This window comes from Pteropus vampyrus, unplaced genomic scaffold (assembly GCF_000151845.1).
Source record: "Pteropus vampyrus isolate Shadow unplaced genomic scaffold, Pvam_2.0 Scaffold262, whole genome shotgun sequence".
Classification (NCBI taxonomy): Eukaryota; Metazoa; Chordata; class Mammalia; order Chiroptera; family Pteropodidae; genus Pteropus; species Pteropus vampyrus.
Window position 1 is genome coordinate 1670014 of NW_011889043.1, and position 24498 is coordinate 1694511.

At 39.9% G+C, this 24498-nt stretch overlaps 1 protein-coding gene across 2 annotated transcripts in view; it reads right to left on the reverse strand.

The window, feature by feature from the left end:
• Positions 1 to 1853: 1853 nt before the first annotated feature.
• Positions 1854 to 24498, reverse strand: part of SV2C (synaptic vesicle glycoprotein 2C) — a 180184-nt gene continuing 157539 nt past the window's right edge. The window contains exons 9-13 of one of the 2 annotated variants that reach the window (XM_011375132.1): positions 22193 to 22357; positions 19582 to 19715; positions 17522 to 17725; positions 16885 to 17044; positions 1854 to 2078 (exon numbers count right to left, since the gene is read on the reverse strand). In XM_011375132.1, the coding sequence (XP_011373434.1) occupies positions 1895 to 2078; positions 16885 to 17044; positions 17522 to 17725; positions 19582 to 19715; positions 22193 to 22357 (847 nt within the window). In that variant the 3' untranslated portion in view covers positions 1854 to 1894. The remainder of the gene's footprint in view (positions 2079 to 16884; positions 17045 to 17521; positions 17726 to 19581; positions 19716 to 22192; positions 22358 to 24498) is intronic. The other variant, XM_023520424.1, reaches the window with a different exon arrangement.

A 24498-nucleotide genomic window follows, 5' to 3' on the forward strand; every position in this document is an offset into this window, starting at 1 on the left:
TGATATCTGTTTAATAGATTTCATCTCGTCTTTATTGATTTTCCTTCTGCCCGCCATTTTAGCAGTTTTTGGTTTGAATTTTCCTGATGTTCTGGCTCTGAGCCCTCATCCCCAGGGAACTACCCTCTGCCTGACAATCCCCTACCCCAGGCTGCCCTGCTACAGACCTGAATCACTTCAAGAGGGAGTCGATTAATGGTTTATGTTAATGAAAGAAGCTTTTCATGGAGTCTGAACTCTGCAGTCTGGAGCTCTAAGAGGATCATTAGGAAGCCAAGAGAGAGGCAGAGCTGCCTCTGGGGTTAAGACATCTTTGAATGTAACTACTATTGGAAACAAAGGCTCTCCTTAGCAAGGCCCCAAGGCTGAGGCCTGCTGGAAATGCCTATAATAAGTAACAAGGATAACCCTCTCACAGGACAGAGTTAAAAAAAAGGAATATTGTTTTAATATGGGATTTATTCCTGGCTGCTGGTCATTGCTGCAAGACTACAAGGAGGCTTCAGATTTCAAAGAAGATGAATAAAAAGGACGAGCTTGGACAAGCTTGGAGGAGGAACAGGCCTAAGGGGTGAGAAGGTCACGTAGCTAACAGCCCGTGGGAATGTCCTGCTGACCTCTCTCTTCCAGGCCCAGGCAGATTCCATGGATGAAATGAATAGCCAGGAGATGCTGCCTGTCTGCCAGAGGCCCCCTTGGAGTTATATGGGCTGTGATTTCACACAGAACCAGCAGTCAGAATACACACTGATCAGTGTCCCAGCCCAGTGGAAGATAGAGGAATGAGACCTACTTTGGTGATGCCAGCTAGAAAGCCCAATGTCAAATATGGGGGGTGGCGGGGGGCGGGCAGGGGGGTCACTGTTCCTCAGGAAAGCAGCACCCTCAAGGTATCATTTTGCATTTCCAAATGGCTTCAGGTGTGAATGTCTTCAAAATTCTCAATTTACAGCAACTTAGATGACTGACAATCCCTAGACTAGAGACCGTTTGGATAAATGGCAGAATCAGGTAGGCAGACCCAATGTTTAGAAAGTGGTTTTCTTTCTCTGAAACTGCTTTCTGGCAAAATCAATGGCAGGTGGGGGTGGGAGTGGGGGGGTGAGAGGGTGGGGGTAGGGAGGGGAAAATGGAAGCCCAAGTTCTGTCTCTAACCTCTGATTTCTAACATTCTGAACCACATGCCATATCACAGACATTATTATAGCCCTTTTCCCTCTTATTTTTCAGAAGTTTAATTGGGCTTTCTGCCAGAATCTTGCTTATACAGCTCACTCAGATCTCTGCTGCTAAGTGCAGAGCCTTTATTTTCCTTGTCAGCAGAGTCACCTTAATTGTCATGCCTGAAAGAGCCCCACCCAGCTCTGTTTGGTACCACATGGTTTTCTTTGAAAGGCCCTGTTGTAACATCTAGAATTGCTGGGTGTCCTTTTCTAAGTAAACAGGAAATATCACTTTGTTTGAAAAAAAAAGAAACCCTCTCCTCAGCACAAATGCAATAATATGCCAACTTATATTTCCTGTGAATGCTGAACTAGGAGCAGGATCTATTTCTTACAGCAGCACAGTCCTCTTCTTAGCTTCCAAAACCTCCAGTGAGCAGAATCTCCGGGAGGCCCAGCTCACTAGCACATTTAAAAAATGTTTCCGCTGATTTTTGGGAGGCAGTAGCATCACAGTCAGGAAAGATAACAATAAATAATAATAAAATCTGTGCAAAATCACATTTAAGGGGCAAGATGGTATGCATCTAAATTTTAGTCATAGTAAAGAGTCAGTGTTCTGATATTTGACCACCTTTCAATATCTGAAAAATCTGAAACCTTGAGTTGGTCAGGAGAGTTGACACAGATAGGGCAGGAGGAAAAATCAAGGATGGATGGCTTGTTTCCCGTCACATCAGGACCTGGGTTTGTGTGTCAGGCAGGCGCAGCCCCACCAACCCTCCACAAACCAGCACGGTGGAGGCCAGCAGGATGGGAACTGCTTTGGTGATGCCAACCAGCGAGCCGAATATTAAGTTCCCAAGGACGGCGGCGGCTTTGCAGAGCGCGTTCAAGAAGCCGAAGCCTGTTGCCCTGCAAAAGAAAAAGAGAAAATGACTTCCAAGTTTCCAGCTTCAGACGCAAATGTCTATCTGGTAATATCCAGTGATCTCCAAGTAGATTGTTTTGTGTATCATTAGAACAAGCGACTAAACGCTTGTGAGCACATCTGGAGGTAGAGAACCCTAGCTGTTGGTATTGCTTTTTCAGCCCTCTTAACTTTCTCTCCACCTCTACTGATTCTTAATTCTGCCCACAAGTTCCAATTTATCGAGAGGAAACTTCAGGGAGTAAAAAGTCTCTTCTCTCTTCCAGGGTTAAATGAAAACATATGACAATATATTTCTTTAGTTTAGGTTTTTTGTTTTGTTTTGTTTCGTTTTTTACTTATATTTTCTTAGCTTAATTAACATGTGAGGTTTTAAATAACTAAAGCTTGTTTTCAGGGAAAATCAGGATTAACTAGATTGTATCCTCTTCTTTCCAGTACCATAAAAGTTAACTATCATGATCTCTTCCGAAATGTTTTCCATAACGGACAGAAATTGAATACTGAGCTGGGCGGCCTAGTCACACATTTCTTACAACCTCATCAAAGTTCCAGGTAGGAAAACAAGCCCAAGAAAATATTACAGAAGGGAATCAGATTGTAGGTTTAGAGATCTTGCTTACTCTGCTGGCATTTAAGATGTGCAGGTGGTATATCAATAAGACACATCTCATTCCCTAAAACATTCTTTGGAAAAGAAAAACTTTGCTATCTTTACGTGTGTTGAATGTGATTTTATTCAAGTCATCTAGGCAAAAAACTTAATTTTGCTCATGACAGTATTGCTGTCACTGATATCATGAGATAATGTGAATTTCCTCTGCCTTTACGCCAGTTTAGTTTTTTGGTCTGTCACAGGGTCCACACTTGTATTAAAGGCACGTTGAATGCAGGGTAATTGTTGGATACATATTTTCCCTCCAGAGGAAAACGCATTTTATATGCTGCAAAATGCAGCTTTTACTACACATCTTTCTTTCTTTGATTTGTAAATTTGTAAGTCTAGGTTTTCCTTTGGCCAATCATAACAACTACTCATCACTACTTGTGGTGTTCCTAGTGACATCTTCTAATACACGTATGTATTTTTTGAGGTTATTATCCAACCATCCCCCTTCCCACACCGTAGGAAAGAGATCAGCCTTCCTCTTGTGCTGCAGAAACTGAGCCTGTGACTTAGTGGAGAGCCAGTGATTTTACTGATTAGAAAGTAAAAAAAAAGGGGGACAGCAAAGCACTGACTTTCTTTTTGGCCAAGACATATAGAAAGTAGAGTAAGGAAGGGGTGTGACAGAATTTCTAATTGAGAGAAACAGGAACTTCTTGAGAAGAGGGTGAGCTAATTTTGTATTCTTCTTCTTTCTGACTTGTTTTTAAAGAAAGACACTAGTAATAGCAAGAACTACCAGAAAGATAAGGAGATTTAATATACTGATAACTATTTTCAAATGAAATTGCTTGAGGCGATATGTCTGGTACCAAAGGAGATTTCTGTAGAATGACATCATCACCTACTGGTTCCCCTACTTCCACAGAGACGCCATGAGGCTGAAATTTTAAAAAAATTAATAGATTTTTTTGCTTCCATTAACTGAGACATTTGACTTCCCATTAGGGAAATTGTATGTCTGTATTTAATAAATATTTCAATAGTGGTATGTGCCAGGCACTATTTAAAAAAAAAAATTAATTGACTTTTTTGACTAGTTTTAGGTTTACAAAAAAAATTGAGTGAAAAGTAAAGAGTTTCCATACACCCTCTCTCCCTCCCCCGCCCCAGTTTCCCCCATTAGTAACGTCTTAGTGTGGTACATTAGTTGCAATCGATGAGCGTATATTAATATATTACTAACTAAAGTTCATTGTTTACTAACTAAAGTTCATTGTTTACATTAGGGTTCTCATTTTACATTATGTATGCTATGGGCTTTGACAAATGTATAATGGCATGTATTCATCATTATAGTATCCTACAGAATAATAATTTCACTGCTCTAAAAATCCCCAGTGTTCCCCCTATTCATCCTTCCCTTTCTCCCCCAGCCTCTGACAACCACTGATCTTTTTACTGTCTCCACAGTTCTGCCTTTTCCAAGATGTCATATAATTGGAATCATACAGTATGTAGCATTTTCAGACTGGCTTCTTTCACTTTTTTTAAACTACACTTTTGTTTCATAAATTACCAAATGTATCTAGTAGGATAAACTTGTTCTGGAAAAACATGGTTAGTGTATATGTTGCTGATAAGAGTGAAAAACATTCTTCTGTATGAAGTCTCTCGATGCTGAGATTGCAGAATGACCAATGCAGAATTTACATTTGTTAAAATAACTGTATTTTCCCAAGCTATAAACTTCCGAATAGGGTAGAAAATAAAGGCGGCTATCTCTTTATACTACTTAAACTGTAACAGAGGAAAGGACAACTTCCTGAGATTGCTCAGCACTAAGCGATGCATCGGGAGCATCTGGTTACTGAATCTTTTAAGAAAGATGATCAAACACTTATTTCCTAAGAATCTCCTTTTTCATTTACCAAGCAGAGGCAGATCTTCAGATGAAAATCTGGTATGGATGCAAAGCATATAGCCTCCTTAAATTAATGTTGGCATTCGAGAAAATGTGACTGTCCTTTTCTTGGATAAGTAAATTATTTCTTCAAATACATGTAGCTGGAGGGTGTAATTTTCTATGCATTGGCGGCACATCTGTCTTAGAAAAGTTATTCTCAAAGTGACTCTCCCTTGGGGAGTAAAGAAGCTTTTAGCTTATTTCTTCCCTCATTCTTACTTAAAGGAGGGACATTAACTTCTGCAGACATGCAAAGCACAAGTCACCTTGTACTCCTAAAGGCCTTTGAGGATGGGGAGCTCAGAGCTTGCAGGGCCCCCACTTAGCAGCAGGACAAGCTACTGCATTCTTGATCAGACCAAAGATATATTCCATGCCTTCCTTTACCCAACAGGCACCGAAGAGAAAGAATGAAATGATCTCTCATCTCTCTGTAAGCTCCATCCCTTGTTCCCCCACCTCTCTGGCCAGAACCCTTTGTTTTCAATTCTTGCTCAACCTATTTATTTAAATCTTTTCAATGGAAATTCTTTTCCCAAACAGTACCCCGTGACTGCAGCAGTCCTCATCCCCATTCCACTCCACGAAGGCGGCCCTTCTCCCCGCACCATTAACTCTCTCTGTTTAGAGAACTGGGTGCTGGTGCAGGCAGCTGGCTTCAGCTCAGCTGATGTGGGATGTGCCTGCTGAGCGTCCCCTTGCTGCAGCTAGATTGAGGCTCCTTCTCCAGAGCCTTCACAATTTAGTGAGTTCTGGTTAATTTATGTAATTCATATAATTATATGTACTAATTGGTGGCCGGGGAAAGGAAACTGCCGGCTTCATTCTGGATAGAGTGAGGGCGGTTTTGCCTTCCCATCCAGCCTCTTTATTATTTTGTCTTTTCTGACTTCAGGGCAGGATAAACTAGGATTTTCTGAGGCTACTAGAAACATTGGCTGAAATGCCTGCCCCATCTACCGATGACATTGTTATTAGAAAGCAATATTAAATATTATATTTTGAAAAGGACTGAAATGGTATAGATCTAGACTGAACTCATGGAATTTACCTGTTAATGAGTACAATGTGAGCATTCTCTTTGTCCAGTCTAAACTTTTAGAAAGGAAATTTTCCTGGAAAATTCAGTCCAATCACTGGTAGAAGTTTCTCAGCATTGGGCATTTTGGAAAGTACAGGCAGTCCTTAAATCAGGAATACATCGTGATTTAAAGATTCATCTGCAAATTGGCTATTTGAAACAGAATGAATTTCGTTTTTCTCACAGAAGCAATATTAGAGATGATGGGTAGGTCCCTGGGTTAAGCTAAAAAAGCTATTTTAACACTGGATCTATCTAAGTTAAAGGATTACAATGCTAAGAACACTAGAAGCCCCTTGACTATTTGTCTAATAATCAAATCTGTCCTTAATATACTACAAATTTACACATTCTTCTATGCATTTACTCATTTAACAATCATTCATTAAGCATCTATTATCTGCCAAGTACTGTACTAGGCATGAGGAACCCCAAAATGAACAAAATGAAATGCTCATTTACACTAAGATAGGTGCAAAGAGATCATGATGACACAAAATGCTAAGTGCGGTGATAAAGATACTCGTGGGGTATTATGAGGCACAGAGAATGGGAAGTGATCTCAGGCGGGGGTTGGGGAGTTGTGGATGGCTTCTCAGAGGGGACGGATGAGAAGAGAACTGGTTTTAGAGGACTAGGAGGAGCTTGCCAGGTGAAGGATGGAATGTGGGTAGAGGTATTCTCTCTCTCTCAGAACACTCTCATATCTTCTTAACTTACCTCTGTGGTACCCCACTCAGGTTTGCCTTAGAAACCCCCTGCAACGGCTTCTCAAGTACCAAATGGTCTGCCTTCCTCCAGTCCCCAAACAAGTCTCCCACTTCCTCATGTAGCTGTTCTCAACTTGGGGTAAAGACAACAGTCTGTTTGGACTAGGGTACATGGCATGTATAACCACAGCCTCACTCATCAGTGCTCAAACCTGAATGCATAGTATCATCTGTGAAGCTTTTAAAACACAGAGATATGGCAATACTAATGCCCAGGGCCATACTGCTAGAAATTCTGACTTTACTGCTCTTCTGGGGGCCCAGGCATTGGTAGTTTTGGAAGCCTGTGTGATTTTAAGGTATATCCAGGGCTGAGAACCCTGCAGTCTCCCAGAGACATCTGAATTTTTGAATCGACTTGGATTCACTGTTACATACTATAGGACATTACGAAAGCAAAGCATCCAGTTCACCCCTCTAACAAATGGTTTTCATTTCTGAATTCCTTTTAGTGTGCTTCCAATCATATCCACATTTTTTCAAATCACAGAATTTATAGAATTTTACTTTCTGCCTTTTGCAATCAGTAATGTAACTGTACCATGTCATTTATGTTTTGTTTAAAATGAAGTGATTTAGCATATAACCATTATTTCTGTAATCGTGCCATTGGATAATTAGGAGCTTTCCAAATTTGGGGGAACATAAACAATGTTGCAGTGAATCCCTCCACATAGAAGAGCTCCTTTGTTTGGGTTTGTTTGTGAGAGAACATCAGCCAGGGAAGATGTTTACGATGTGGTGCTGTGGCCACAGGAGAGGAGTCCAATGCAAAGGCCTCTCTAGCCTCTTTCTTCTCCTTCTCTGCTCCTCCTCTCTTAACCTCTCTTGTGCATCCTGGTTTCACAGCTCATGTGCACCAGAGACGACCAGCTTCTCACCTAACCTGAACTTTTCCTTCTCTTCCAACTCTTATTCAGTTGCCGTAGGTTGGAGTTGGGGTAGCCATGGAGGCCGGTCCTGCCAGGTGACCCCCTCACTCTTGCTCCCCTCCTAAGGGTTAACTTGAACCAATAGTAGGTCTGGAGTTAGCCTTAGTTTGGCCCAGGCCCCATTTTTTTGGTGTGGGGCCTTATATTCTTTGCATCTACTCATTGCAGCCTCTTTCAGGACTGGCACAGGGATGCTTGTGACACTCGTGAAATGAACTAAGGAATTTCCTGATATCTTTAAAACAGGTTGGGAGTAGATTTCTGTAATGGACGTTTTAATGGGCATTAGTAGGGCCGTGTTTGTTTATTGCTGTCAGGCTGTCATCTTGCTTTTTCAGAGAAAAAAATCTAACTTTCCATTCTTAAGTCAGAAAAGACTGAATTGCTTTCTGATCGTCAAAGTAAAAGTTTGTCTCATCCAAGTCAAGTAGTGGCTACGTGGTACGTGTGAGGTCTGCATGTGTCCTCCTTAATTTGGGGAGATGGCATCTTACATCACTGCCAGCGGAGGTCTCCTCACTCTCACATAAGTGGTGAAGGACTTACCTACGAGCTGTGAGCTGGGAGGAAACTCTGGGCCTAAAGTCACCCATCGGCTCCCTCCCATCCCACCACCATCAAAAGTCTTCCTGATTCTTATTCCTGATGAAATGCAAATGTTCATGAATAGGTGATAATGGAAGCCTTTGTGTCTTATCATTTATCTGGTAAACCTAGCTAGGAAGTGAGGGTCTGGGCCAAGGTAAGTAATGACAGAACGAATGTGAACATTAGGAGGCAACTAGGAGTTTATCTAAGGCCAAGGTTCATGAATATGGTTGTATATCTCAATGACCAGGTGAGCGTCTCAGAAACAGATTCCCAGACCTCCTCCCCAGACCTACTGGGAGTGGGTAGATATGTCTGTACTGGGAGTGGCATCACAGGGTCACACAGGTGGGTTTGAGGTTATGCGATCCAGGGGAAGTTACTTCCCTTCTTTGTGCTTCATTTTCCTCACCTGAAAATGGAATAAAACTACCTACCTACTCTTGTAGGGCTGGAGTGAGGATTAAATAAGGTTAAATGAGATCCTCTAAATACTCAGCGCAGTGCCTGACTCACCCCCCATTTTTCAAAGGAGGAGACTAAGCCCCAGAAAGGTGACAGGACTAATCTAAAGTTACTCTGCTATTTTCTGGCAGTGTATGCACCTGAATTCTGGTCTCCTCCACATTGTTGATGGAGAAGGCAGAGAAGAGGAGGAAGAGGGTCTCTCCTAGGGAATGGTATATGGGGAAGGGGGGCTGACAGCTGAAAGATCAGGCTGTGGGTGGCGAAAGTGGATGAGGACAAAGAAGGACAACAGATAAGTGAAATAGGTCAGGCAGAGAAAGACAAATACTGTATGACCTCTTTCTATGTGGAATCTAAAAAAAAAAAAAAAAAAGACAACTCAAAACTGAGCTCATAGATACAGAGAACAGATTGATGGTTGCCAGAAGTGGGGGTTGAGAATGGGTGAAACGGGTAAAGAGGGTCAAAAGGTACAAACTTCCAGTTATAAAATAAGTAAGCCCTGGGGATGTAATGTACAGAATGGTGGCTATAGTTAATAATGCTGTATTGTATATTTGAAAGTTGCTAAGAGACTAGATCTTAAAAGTTCTCGTTGCAAGAAAAAAAAAGCTACAACTATTTACATACAAATATCGAATCATTATGTTACATATCTGAAACTAATGTAATACCATATTTCAATTATTCCTCAATTAAAAAAAAAAAAAGGCAGCAGAGAGGGAACTGAAGAGTATCCCTCCTTCGCTTACGATTGGCCCAATTAGCTCGCCTTGGAGAGTGAGGGGACTCAGACAGGGAGGAAAGCTATTGCCTGTAACCAGGTGAATTTTTAAAAGCATGTTTCATTCATTCATTCATTCATTCATTCATTCAATTCATTCATTCACTTGGAGTTATGGTAGTAAATAAGGAAAACCGAGTCCCGTCCTCAAGGAGCTCTCATTCTATTGGGTAACAGATAGCAAACAAATAAACATACATCTAAAAGCCTGTTATCATATGGTCTGGGAGGTCATTTGCTTTAAAGTACTTTAGTATAAAGAGAGGCTGTCTCTACACCCATAGAATTTAAGACACATTAATCAGGAATGCACAGACCAGATGGTTATTTAGGGCTTTAAATATCATTTTAGAAATCTGCATGAGAAGATTTGTTAATGAAGACAGAGATGAGTTTTCATTGGTGATGTAAATGGTGTTCAAGACATGCACTTGCACCTACTGAATGGAAGAAGATTTTCACAAATGATACATCCAATAAGGGATTAACATCCAAAATATATAAAGAACTCATACAATTTAACAACAAAAAAACATCTAATTTAAAAATTGGCAGAGGAACTATATAGACATTTCTTCCAAGAGGACATACAAATGGCTAACAGACATGAAAAAATGTTCAACATGACTAATCATTAGAGAAATGCAACTTGAAATCACAATGAGATATCACCTCACATCTGTCAGAAAGGTTATCATCAATAAAACAGTAAATTAGTGCTGGCAAGGATTTGGAGAAAAGGGAACCTTCATGCACTGTTGATGGGAATGTAAGTTGGTACAGCCATTGCAGAAAACAGTATGGAGGTTCCTCAGAAAATTAAAAATAGAGCTGCCGCATGATCCAGCAATCCCACTTTTAGGTATTTATCTGAAGAAAACAAAAATACTAATTCAAAAAGATAAATGCTCCTCTATGTTCATTATAGCATTACTAGTAATAGCCAAGATATGGAAGCAATCTAGATGTCCATCAATAAATGAATGGAGAAGCTGTGGCGCACGTGCACGTGCACACACACACACACACACACACACACACACACACACTGGATTATTCAGTGATAAAAAAGAATGAAATCTTGCCATTTGTAACAACATAGATGGACTTACAGGATATTATGCTAAGTGAAATAAGTTAGAGAAAGATAGATACTGTATAACCTTACTTATGTACAGAATCTTAAAAAACAAAATAAATGATTCAAGAAACCAAAACAGAAACAAACTCATAGACATAGAGAATAACCTGATGGTTGACCAAGGGGAGGGGGAGGGGGATGGGAAAAATATAGCACATACAATTCTGTACAGTGCATAATACTTGATAATGATAATAAATGACTATGTTACTAGAAAAAAATAAAGACATGAAGTTGATTGGAAAGAATGTTCTGCCCTTAGTGCAATGGACAGACAAACATCCTCCAAGCCCAGAAACCTCAAACCAGTGAAATGGTAGCCTTGGCCTAGACTCCAGATGCTAGAGTCCACTGATCCATCACCCTGTCACTTAACAGCATATTCTGACTCTTAAAAAGTCAAACCAGCCCCAAGTCTGGTGGCTCTGCTGTCAGCATATCATAATGTCTATGGCCCTGTTAATGCAAAAGCTTATTCAGTACCCAAGGTCAGAGATATGAACTTTCCTGGACTCAAGAACAGCCCAAATGACTGTTTTTGTGCCTGTTTGAACATTTGGTACAACACAGTTACTGTTATGGAATCCCAGATGGTGATGGTAAAGAGGCAAATTCTACAGCTAGAAAGGGCCAGAGATACCATTTATTTAAATCTCCTCACTTTATAGATCTCCAACAAATGAAGCACAATTATGCTGAATGGTCTCCTTGAGGTCACATGGCTGGTAGGTAAGAGATCCAGGCTTATAGACCTTCAGGATTGAGGAAGTAACCGAACTTCTCTTTCTAAATAAGAACAGTCCTAAGGGGAAGGTTTAGGTTGATTAATTCTAGGCAGATGTTTTGATTTTAGCTCAGCAAAGAAGAGGACCATCTGACAGTGCTGGGTGACAACAGCAACTGCTCAGCGCCAGCAGGGAATAGCAGGTGGGAACGATCAGAGTTTTACTTTCAAATCCTTTCTGAGGTCATGTCTAAAACTGTGTTTGTGTAAGAGGGTAGAAAGAAGGATGCCAGTGGCCAGAGAAAGGCAGGAAAATGCTGCCAGAAAAATGTCCATAAGACGGGCCTGCTGGGCTGAGGGGGCCTGTGCCGAGTTGGAGGCCAGCAGGGAGAGCCTGGGTTTCATCACTTATAAGGTGGGAGCTCCCTGCCCTGAGCTCCATGGAGCAGGGGTAACAATGGCCAACAGGACACAGGAAGTGTGAGCAGTGGAGTTCCACCACCTCCGCAGTGTGACAACAGGAAGTCACTGGCTGAATGCAGAAGGACATGCAAGAACCAAAATGAGCTGGGGTTCATGGCCTATTATACCCAGTGGGCTACGTTTATGACTTTCAAGAAGTTTAAAACCTTGACTAAGAGGGAAAGAAAAAGAGGGGTCAATAAACTGTGGGTAAATCCGCGTCAACCTATCATTACATATTCTTTGGTCTTTGACAATTCCAGGAGATGAGGGAAATTTTGATATTTTTCCCTCCGTTAAAATATAGGGGGTGGGGGCTCCAACAAGCCATAACTGAAACCTATAAATGAAATGTATCTTCTGTTGGCATCTCCCAGTCTTATTCCCAAAGATGGTTGAAAGAAATTTAGGTGATAGCAGTGCCTGGGAGTGGAGAAATAATGGAGAAAGGAAGGTTGGAACTTTTAGTCCTTTCCCCAGAGATGGGGAAGGGCCAGGTACTGGCGATTGAATTTAATTGCCAATGGCCAATGATTAAATAGATCATGGCTATGTGGGCAAAAAAGTGTTCTACTGTAAGTAACCACATGGGGTGATCTGATCTTAGATTCCTAACTGGGCAGGTCAAGGCGGGTAGTCACTCTCCAGGAATATAACTTCTTTAGTGAAAGGCTTATCTTTGCCTTAAGCGAGCCCTGTCCATTGTTTCTGTGCATCTAGGTTAACACACCTTTGAAATGTCTCTACTCAGACACCTCCTTCTAAAGTGTGACCGCCCTCAAGAGGGCACATAATCTTGTTAACTATTCTGTAATCCAATCACCACCTCACTTTCTCCCATCTCCATTTTATCTTTCTTAGGTTTCCACCTTAATTCCAAATGCATAAAAGAAACTGCAAACTGTTGTTCTCCAAAGCATTTGAGATTTTGCTTCCTGGCAATTGTCATCAGTTTTGGCTCAAATAAACACTTATAAAAATCTCTACAGGTTTGGATGTTTCTTACGTTGATATTTGGGTCTTTGCAACCTTTTCTGTGTCCCTCAAATCATGTGCCAGTCACTGTCCATGAACTTTCTAAAATGTCACCGGTCATCTGTTTAAGAATCTGCAATCATTATGTTATGCTTATCTTTGATGTTAAGATGCAGTAAATACAAGAATGGCAGTGGCATTTACATAGTGGAAAAATGCTACCTAATAAGAGGAAATATATTTGGTCTTTGTCTGCAGTTCTTGGCACAGAGCTCCTAAAACCATCGGAATTTCCTAAGTGATAAGAGTGTCTTTTTTCATTCATAAGAAGCCCCTTAGAGCACACCAGAGCTTATGGTAATGAGGTGACTTAAGGTGTGGCTTCTAGGTAGCCTCAGGATGGGGCTAGTCTCCAGAAAGACCAAGGTTGGAACTTTAAGCTGCCTTTACGACTTTCACTCACTGACCTCTGGGAAGGAGGAGGGTGGGGCAGGAGATTAAGTTCTATCAAAACTCTTAAACAATGCAATTTGATGAACTTCAAGGGTGATTAATATATGGAGGTGCTGGGAAGGTGGTGCACCTGGACCGGGCACGGGCGCCCAAGCCCCTTCTCCCATACCTTGCTCTATATATCTTTTCCATCTGGCTATTTCTGAGCTATTGCTTTTTAAAATAAATGGGTAAACATACATAAATATTTCCCTGAGTTCTGTGAACCATTTTAGTAAATTATTGAACCTGAGGTGGGGGTCAGGGGAACTCCAGTTTATAGCCGGTTGGTCAGAAGTACGGGTGATTAGAGTCTGAAGTGGGGGCAGTCCTGTGGGACTGAGTCTTTAACTTGTGGGATCTGATGCCATCTCCAGGTAGATGGTGTCAGAATTTAGTTAAATTTGAAAGACACCCAATTGGTGTCCAGAAGTAAAGTGCTGAGAGTAAAGGGAAAAAAATAGAGCTTTCCCTTAAAAAATGTCTGCAGTTGTTGTTTTATTTCACTTTTTAGGTATAGAAAAGTGCTACTCAACAAGTATATATGATTTTAATTTTGAATTTACCTGCCTCTTTAGGGTAGCTTATAAAAGACACAAAGTTAATAAAATCAGAATGAAAGAGGGCAAATCAGGATGAGGAGGAGCAAAGCAAATATCTGCACAATGTAGGTTTGGCAGAAACGTAGGTTTTCTGTCTCTTGATTGCACAATAGAGAAGAAAATGTAAAGAATTATCCAATTTTTATCATATAGTAAAAAAAAGAAAATTACATAAACGAAGTCATTTAAAAATGGAGTCAGAGCTGCCATTTCAGACGAACTGCCTGCGGGCTTTATGCCTCAAATCTTTGAAATGTTAAAACAGGGCAAAATAAACTTTGGACTGTGCCTAAAGCAATATTGTGTCCTAAAGAACAGCTTGCAAAGATAACAAGAAAGCAGATATTGTGACTAGGGGATTGATGACAATTGGACTGAAATTGAACACATTGTTTGGAATTAGCATCACTATGTTAGCTTATCTGCACCAATAGAAACACCTTCCTTATTCCTCTTCCCTTCCTCACAAATACCCCTTGCTTTTGTCCTCTAATGGGACACTATTTGAGTTTCTACCTGAATCAGTGCTTCCAGAATAGTTATTATTTTTGATCTCAAATAAATTCTTATTGCCTCTCATTTTGACACTTTATTTTTAGGTTAACAATATGAAGTGAAGAGGCAGAGCAGCTTCTCTGAGGGTCCTAGAACCCCCTGCATGCTGGGAGTGTGGTAGACTCTTTAGAGAGGTAAAGATGAACTGTAATGGGCAATGTCTTGTCCTCATTGGTGTTTTCACAGGGAATACAAATGTGATACCTATTTAAAGTCAAAGGTTTAGCATTAAAAGTAAAATCTGTAACGTGGTTGACACATGTGGCTTTCAAGTGTTATAGCTTTCATAATGCTTAGACTACACCATAAACTATGTATCCCAAATACAATCATTTTGACTGGGATCTTGATAGGAGTTGTCTGTTAAATGGAGCAAGAGGCCACTTTTTAGCTGGGGGCCTGGAATCACAGTATCTTATTCTGATCATTAACGACAGATTCTAGAAAATGGACAAGAAGTTGGCGGTGCTGAAGTTCTATTATGAAAACTTACAGCCTCTAATCAGAATTCTTGTCAAGGCATCTTCTATTCTGCCTCCACAGGGAGAAGAGGCTATAGGGTATTTTCTCACAAAACAATTAGGGATTTTGCTCTAACAGCAGAGCCAGAGATCAGTGGAGACCTCCTAATGTGACCCAGAGCAACATGGCAGAGATGGAAGAGAAGGTTTTATCCTGAAAGAGTACGTGGTACTAGCTAATTCACCTGGGCCTGGTAGTGCTGCTCTGGAGGACAAGTTATCTCTGAATTACCGAAGGAAGTGATGTCCTACAAATATCCGATAATATCTCCTTAAGTGCTGGAGAATGTCAGCCAGCAACAGTGTGGTTGCATGAGAATGCACCTTGCAGATCTCCCAGTCACTGCCCTGGCTGCTGTGCTCTGAAATTCATCACCACGTTTTGCTGTTCCAATAACTGCACCTGGCAGGAATACTACAACAGGCTGGTTCCTTGACACGCAGGACTCCTCTGAGGCTGGCATTGTTGCTACCTTCTTTCCCCGCAGCAGCCTTGTCAGACCTTCCTTAGACTGCTGGTCTGGGATGGTTCCATCCAACCATTCACCCTCACTCCTTCTCTAGGGCTCAGGCTTACATTGCGGCTATCTCAGACTTCACTTCCTTTCCCGTTTTCTCTCACACAGACTTCTTCTAATAAAAGCTGTGCATATTTAATCCCATCTTGTCCACTGCTTCTCAGAAGACCTACGCTAACACAAACAGCAATTTGTGTGTTTATCTGAGCTGACATTTAACCTTTCCAACAACAGAAACATAGCAGGTCCATGTTTCTCATAGGACCAACCTGCCTAATGTGTGTTTTTTTAAGCCAGGTTTTTGTCATAAGAAAATAGTCATTCTTCTATTACTTATGGCAGAGGGATAAGCATCTGATTCATCTAAAACAGTATCAAACTCTCACAATGTATAACAAAAAGGTAGCAGGCTATGATATAACCTTGCTTTAACATTGAGGGGTTTATTTTAAAGGTATAATTTAATCTACATCTGGGCCTTGTTTGCAGAATGAGAGCTTGATGAAATAAAGCTCAGTGAAAGCTGCAGAGTCTTAATCTTGTTTTTGGCCACACCCTCATCCCAAGGGCCCTGGCATCCACCTCAGAAGCTTGTCCAAAAAAGAGAATTACTGTTTGTTGAACAAATGAAGGAGATGCCCTGCTTTGGGGTGTATGGTTCCTTTCAGATCCTAAGTATTCAATAGGAGGTTACTGAGGGTTTGAATTAGAATATTTAATAAGCAGACATAAGAGTTTCAGATAGGAGTAACTACTGGGTTCCTGTAAGCTCAGTAAATAGTTGTTCATGAAGAAGAAATATAAGTTAGAGAGTCTTGACATATAGAGAATGTATCCCATTGGGGACAGTAAACAAAAGGAGGGACTCAGGATCAGTTGAAAATTGATACCCCAAATGTCTCTCCTTAGTCCTAGAAAACCCTCCTCCATTTCAAGGTCCAGACAACACTGGCTCCATCCCAGGAGACGGGGGCGGTGACAAAGATACACTAAATAAAAGAAGGCAAGACCATTTGTCTTCACTCATGTCAAACTGCAAAACAGGACTTCTATTCTTTTAATTGTTCAGCTGCTGAAGCTCAACCCCAAAGCTCCGCCTTCTAGCCCTTTCTCTGATACGGGGTGCAAAGTCTCTGTGTCTCCATTTTGGGACCAGATGCATTTTCTTATAATAGCAATCCTTTTTTGGTAGCTGAAAAAGCGTTAGGCTTTCCTTCAACAGACCAGGAAGGTCAAGAGATACATTCTAGAGACCTTCTTACCTGCAAAAGTAAGGAAAGGACCCTCTCAGGGCTGATTAGTGGCTAAATTATGGGCCACATCAGGTTATTAGATCCTACCCCTTGTCACCTCCTTACAGCTTCCTCACACTGTTAGTTGGCCAACTAAGTCACGGACACAATTATCTTCCTTCACTGGTTTCATTGCCCTATTAACTCCTGCTAGCAACTATATTCCCCTACATTTTCCCTTTAAGAAATACAGGTGGAACCTACAACTTCATAAACTGGGTATGTTTTAGATTTTCGTTTTATTTTCTATGACTTGTCAGTGGCCCTGTGGGGCTCAGAGTGCCTCTACCTAGAGGCCCATTTTCAACATACCTCCGGTCTGTGGGGTACAGTTCCACAGTGACCACATCGAGAGAGTTCCAGGCCGAGATGGTCAATCCGTTGTACAGACACAGCATACCTATCATCATGGATTCGCTAGTGCCAAACCAAAGGAAGAAACAGCTGATGCCCGAAAGTACCATAGAGCCACCTGCCAACAAAGCAGACAAGAGGCTGGGATGTTTCCTGTCATCTTGGTAGAGCAAGGACCCTTGGGTCTTCAAGTTCTCACGGCAACACTGGATCCCAAGGGGAAGCTACAGACTCAGCTTGGCAAAGCTCAGGCATGGGTGCGCTCACCTGGATAAAAAAGGTTTGCCTTTCTAACTGCCTTCTGAACACAGCGAGCATGAAACGCATATCATCAATTACTCAGCTACTAAAGTGGAAAAACATACATTAGTCACACATAATTAGTTTTCCAGTCTGTGAACTCATGGAAACTGCTCAAATGAAATGTAATTAGACATAATTTTAACTAAAATTCAGTCCTAATGAAAGGTCTTAAGGGATTTTTCTCATCTCCGTGGGGCGCAAATCCCTAAGGGGAAAAGAGGTACAGTGAGAAATGGGCTCCCTCTAGATTGCAGAGGCAGCTCTTTTATTTTACGTGAAGCCAAGCACATACCTAGCATCGTTAAGCGCCCGATTCTGTCCATCAGGAGAGCAGACACGATGTTCCCTGGCAACACTGCCAAGGTTCCCAGAAAGTTGACAAAATAAATCCAGTAGGCACTATAGTCATCATCAAAGGTAATCTGGCATCCCGTTTTATTGTGAAAAAATGAGCAGTTTTGGAATTCGCTGTCAATAAATTTATATTGCTCAAAATCTGTGAACATAAAGAAAGATAATTTATCAAGCTCTTAATAGCTGCGTACAAGCATAAGAAAGCCTATCAAGAATTCAGAGAGCAATTATGACATTTTGAACTTCTTAAGGGCTATAAGGCCGGGGCTGGTTTGACTTTTAGTGCCCTCGCCTGGCCAAAGTGCAGGGTCTAGGACTTGACATTACAAGAGTGGTCAGCCCTCCATGTCCACAGATTCTACATCCGTGGATCAAAAATATCCGGCAAAAAAAATGTTATGTTGATGTTGACATGTACTTTGTAGCAAGGTCTATGATGAATGCATCTGTACTGAACATGAACAGACTTTTTTCCTTGTTGTTATTCCCTAAAAGATACAGTATTAACAACTACATATAAGGTATTTACATTGTATTAGGTATAAGTAATCTAGAGGTGATTTAAAGTAAATGGGAAGTTGTGCATAGGTTATGCAAATACTACATCATTTTATATAAGGGACTTAAGAATTCATAGATATTGGTATCCCCCTTAGATACCGAGAAACAACTGTAGACGAATAAAGGACTATCTTTGCTGAAAAAGGAGTAAATTAAGTTAGAGTCTAGTTATCTTTTGATTTCATATGGTTGGCCATTGCTAATTATATTAGTTGTTTACTCCTTTATGATGTTAGTTTGTTCTAATTATCATGTTGTATAGGGACCATTATTATAGTAATGACAGCTTTGATACTACAATTACAAAAATAATTTGTTTCAAAATATGTATGCATCAGCCTTGTTATTGCCATTTTATGGGTCTATGAGACGCAGAGAAGGGACAGGACTTTCCTTGGGTCCTTGGGGCTGAATTTATAATTTAAGGTCTAAGTGAAGGACCCCACCAAGGAACAAGAGTCAGCCTCATGGGAATGTCACTAGCATTCACTGCTGATTGTTTTCTTGAACTTGGATCTATCCAAGAAGGGATTGCAGATGATCATGGGTTTTATTAAAAGGCAATGAGAATCAAAACTGTTACCTTCCTTGCTGATTGAGATCTGCCTAAAAAACTGTTCTTCTGAGGCTGAATGGGTTAGAAGACAGCAATAGCACTCAAAAAATGGAATAAACCAAAGACACCTGACTCCATTCTCATTTGAAGCTGGGCAGAACCAGCTTCTGTCTGAACACCAAAAAGGCAGGGCTGGCAACCAGGTCTCATTGATACTCTTGCCAATGTCAGGCTGTTCTGGACTCTTGTAGGACAGAAAGACCAATATGTGGGGTGGGAAAGGACAGTCTTTGAAATGAGATAAATCTGGGTTCAAATGTCAGTTGTTACTAGTACTATGATTGTAGCCAAATTACTTAATTTTTCTAAGCTTCAGCTATTGTGATGAATGTCTGATGATCTAGAGTAGGGACCAGCATATAGTAGGTGCTCAATCAAAGTTTGCTTCCCCCTTCTTCCCTGGGGAGTTTTTCAGACTTCATTAAATGGACTGGCTAAAAAATGATATCTGATAAAGCAAAGCTATATTCTCCATCTCTGTTGACTTGTTCAGGCATGCTGACTTAAGCAAACACCAGATTTAGAAACTAGGATTCTCAAAACAAATAAATTGCAGGTTAATTCTCCACTTTAGAAATTATTCACCAAACCATTTTTTTTTTTAACTTTGAACTTCAGCAAGTTCCATTTGCATTAAATCAGACAAAGACAAACAATACACACTTAACTTTTATCCAACTTGATTTTGGGAATCTGTTAATTTATACTTCAATCTCCACTTCTCCCACGAAGCTCTGCCCACACTATCATATGGGTATAACGTTTCTGCCAAGAGCTGGGCCCTCTGAAGAGGCCACAGTAGGACTAAGTAGCACACCTACCTGTGTTGTCAAAAACAGTATCAATAAATGTGCAGTTCTTGAAGTAAGTGTTGACTGAAGTCACATCCTCAAAGGTGCAGGCCTTAAAAACTGAATCTTTGAAAGTTACGGATTTGAACTTGACCCCTAGGAACCTGCCCAACACACAAAAAATTCATATCAATGACTGTGTCCATGAGAGTTCGAAACTAAGTCAAACAGATTTAGAGATGTGATGCCCCTCTATGGCCTCTCTTAATTATAAAAGGTATTGGTTTCTGGATTTTCTAATCTGTTAGCTGTTCCTCTTTCCTCCATACAGCTTGTTCTTTGGCTATTCATTGCTTGCTGATATTATTTTCTATCAGAAGAGATGGCATTCAAGATAACTTAGCTTTTGCAATGTTGGTAAAAGGTTTTTGGGGTATGCAATTGCAAGAGAAAGTTTAGAGATTACTTGTGGCTATTAATTCTTTTTTTTTTAATTCTATCTTCTTTCATATATATGCCTTTATTAGAAAATTCTCTATTTGGGGTTAATGGCTCTAACTTGAGGATGTGCTTCCACATACTTTTAATGAAAATCTGCTTCCTAAGCTGAAAACCCAAGGTCTCGGTAATTTATTAAGAGACTATGAATGTATACTTAGATAGTCCCTGGTAGGAAAATGCTTGTTTAACTGAAGAAGAAGTTTTTATAGCACACACCACTCTTATTAGGGGCAGAAAGGGACTACTGATCCTTCTAGGCAAGTGAGCTGACTGATTTAAAAGCAATTCACTAATTGTCGAGTAGTATTTTCAAAATTGTTCCCACTCTAAGGATTGACTGCATTCGTTGGTTCAAAATGCCTAACAGACCAACCAACTTAAAAAATAATCTTATTTCAACTCCCTGCTCCAGGGGTTCAGAGTAAAACCATCTAAACTGTAAACTTACTCACTATAGGTGGGTAAATAATGGTATCTTTTAAGATGATCAATTTTTTTTCTGAAATGGAACTGAATTTAGAAAGAAAAACTACTTTATTTTTCAAATAGATCATATATATACAGAGCACACATGGTACAAAGTTCAAGACTTTGGAAAAGGAAAAAGTCTTTTCTGACCCATCCTCAAGCTACCCAGTTCTTTGGCCCAGAGATAACCATTGTCGTCGGTTTCTCGTGTGCTCTTCTGGGAGCATTCTATACAGAGAGTGCTGGCAAATCAGACACTCTGTTCTGCTACTTGCTTTGTCTTCTGGTTATTATTTTGGAGGTTATTCCGTATCATTATATAAAGAGTTGCCATTTTCTATGTTGAACAAGAAAGCCATTTTTTCAAACATGAACTGGCAAGTGTCATTTTAAATTAGCCTGAAAGAAGAAAAAATTCTACCACCTAAAATAAATGTATGTTTTATAAGGACATTAATATTATTAAAACTATTAATCATTATTTTACTAATGTAAAAATTTCTTAGTCATGATTGAATATCCAGCTTAGAATTTTAACAAATAATACTAAAGCTATGACTGTCAGAGATACAAACAGATATTAGAAATTTGTAATGGAGTAATAATACTTTTTTTAAATAAGTGAAGTAAATTTTCACCCTAGAATTATAGAGCACTTGCCTCTAAGGGTTCTGTGGAAAAACAAGTGCAGATTGGAGTCTGAATTTTACATGGGAGAGGGAAGGTGATTCTATATGGCTGGTATTAGGTTTAGACCCCACATTGAATTGTCAGTTCAAACAGTTATCTCCTAGTTGGTAATTCTCCTTTTCATCACAAAGCATAAATATTCTCAATAATTCTTTTTCATCTTTCCAAACTGTTTTTTTTTTTTTGCTCTGGGAAACTTTGATTATTTTAGATTTTCACTTTTATCGCGTTTGAAATTGGGATAATTTCCTAAGAATAATGTAAATCATCAGGGACTCATATCAGTGATTATTCGCTCAGACAACAAAGAAGGGATACAAATAATGACCTTGTCTGCCCATTTGCCTCTCTGAAAGAATGAACCAGAATCACCTTCCTGAGCCAGTTCTTCTTTCCTCATTAAGAGGCATTCTAGATCCCACACTCAAAAATGTCCTTTGCTAACCTATTCCATATTTTCAGTCTTCAACTTTGAGAAATCCTTCCTGTCCTCTAACTGAAATTCTTCCTGAAACAATTTAAACTCAATTCTTGATTCAGCATCATGGAGAAAGCGGGAATTCTGAAAGGTAGTCCCTTTTTTATGAATAGACAGGCATTGAATTATACTTAAGATTTCTTCTCTGAACTAAATAAACTTATAGCCCATCTTATTTTCTCATACTCTTTACTTTTCTCTTCTGTAACTTATTTTTGTTTCTCTCTGGTGTCTCTCAAATTTTCTTTTCATATCAGTCAATTCTGCCACTTAATAAATGTGAAGTAGCTCAGTGTAAGAAGTAGTGTTAAGTGAAGTAACTGATACACATGTACCTTTTCTTTGATGCTCATTTGGAAGTATTCATATTCAGCCTGACAATGACTACATGTACAAACTAAAAATAGAACAAAGCAAAAACCAGGCATGTTTCAGTGCAGCGAAGGCTAATAAGAAATGTTTTTGTGAATAGGTAGCATATGAGTTATTTCAAAGTTTCTGGACCTGCCATTGTAGTATTCCATTCCAGCATGAATCTGATTTTCCATTGTAAAGTTAATACTGAAATTCGCATATTTCTCTCTTGGCACAGTTCTAATTAGTAGTGCATATTCATCTGACTGCAAATGTTTAATGACATCTGGGAACCAAACGGATAATCCATAGTACCTGCAACGACAAAGAAATGTGAGTTTATAAAAGTGCCAGCACACCTCACTGGCATTTTCAGAGAGGTAGTGGTTCCTGGAGAAGCACTCTGGTAATGACTGGCTCCCTGTAACGTTTTATGAATCATCACACAGTAATCCACGCTGCTCTCTCTCCACCACAATTAAGTCTGCAAAACTCAAGCTAGAGAGATGGCCTGGGGTTACCTGGAGACCTGTAGGTGTGTAATTCCTGAACCCTTCCTTTGGGAAGAGACGTTCGTAAGAACCCTATCCTGTACCCATACATGGAGCCCTGGTCCTAATGTCTTTCTCATCACTCGAGGCTGCAGCTAGGAGCCCCATTTCCTAATCTGATGGTACAAACTCTTTGTGTCCAAAAACCATGAGAGCCCTCAAAGAATGGCCTCTTTTACAAATGAAGATTCTTTCTTGGTTCCTAGACTATTCTTCTACTGCTAGCCTGGGGGTAGAGCCTCATTTCTCAGAGCTATTCAAGGAAAAGGGCCATTCAGGTGATCATCGGAAAATCCAGATTGTTTCTACTCTCTGTCTCTTGGCCTCTAATGTGTTATTTTAACAGGTAATAGCTGAGTCATGCTGCTGTGTACTTTTGTACAGTAGCAACTCACAACGTGTGGCTACTGACTAGATGGCATGTGGCCAGTCTCAACTGAGATATGCTATAAGTATAAAATATCATATTTGAAGACTAATGAAGAAAAAAAGAATGTAAAATAAGTCATTAATCATTTTTTATATTGATTATATGTTGAAATAATATTTTGAACATAATGATTCAAGTAAAATATATTATTAAATTAATTCCGCCTGTTTCCTGTTATTTATTTATTTTTAGTGTGGCTGCTAGAAAACGTCAAATGACATGTTTAAGGTTTTGGAATATCAGTGAGAAAATTATAAAGCTTAAAGTGTGGTCAATAATCAATTATTAAACAAAATAAACAAACCAGATAATTATTATAATGTCACTTCACATCTTGAGAGAACTTACATCTTGCTTATCTCTGCAGCTAGTCTAGTGTTCAGCACATAATAAGCACTTAATGCATGTTAATTTTCATCCTTCTCTTCCTTTATAGATTAATGTGTTTTCTAAAACTTGGGTGACAGTTACTTTATATATTCTAAATCAACTCTGTCAACTTAGAAATGAGGAACTAAAACATAGTAATGCCCCCAAGTCACATGGCAGAACAAGATGCTAGATGGCATGTGGCCAGTCTCAACTGAGATATGCTATAAGTCTCTGACCTCCACTTTCCTTGTTTGTCCCCTTGTTATCCTTGACAGCACTGGGGAAGACTGGTCATCTTTGATTACTCACCTGTTTTAATTTAGAGATGTTAAGGGATGGAACTTGCAGCATAAATGTTGGGCTCTGTCTACCAGGCACAAAGGTCCTATTAACCTGAAAGTGCAGTATTCTATCTAATTGCCTTTTTGGAAAGCAAATTAGGCAAAAATAGTTTGTACATATGCATTTTAAAGTTATATGTCACTCATTAGCAAATAAAATTTTGAAAATTTCTCCCTATAACTTCTTTTCTTAGAACACGTGTATGGTGGTTTTATGCATTTGACAACAAATATTTATTAAGCACCTATTATGTACCAGGGACATATATTAGTGACCAAAAGAGTTTAATATTCCTGTTCTCACAGAGCTTCCAGAGAGAGAAGACATATTTTTATATATTAGAATATGAGAAAAATAAAACTGAGAAGGGGATGGGGAGTGCTGAGGGGCTACGATTTTAAAGAAAAGGCATTTAGGAAAGGTGTCACGGAGAAGGTGACATCTGAGGAAAGACTCAGTGAAAGAATGAGCCAGACCAAGTCTGGGGGCAGTACAAATGCCTGAGATGGGAAAGGTTCTTGCATATTTAAGGAAGAAGAAAGAGGCTGGTGTGGCTGGGGCCAAGCAAATGAGGAGAAGAGGGTGGAGAAGTCACGAGGGACACGCCTTCTAAGGGCTCATCAGGCTTTCCAAATACTATTGGTTTTGCCACCCCAGCTTTATGACAAGATAGTTAAATTGACTGGTTTATAAAAACCAGACTTGTTAGCAAATCTATGCCGAAAAAATTCTTTCCTAAAAGTTAACAACACTAAACAGTA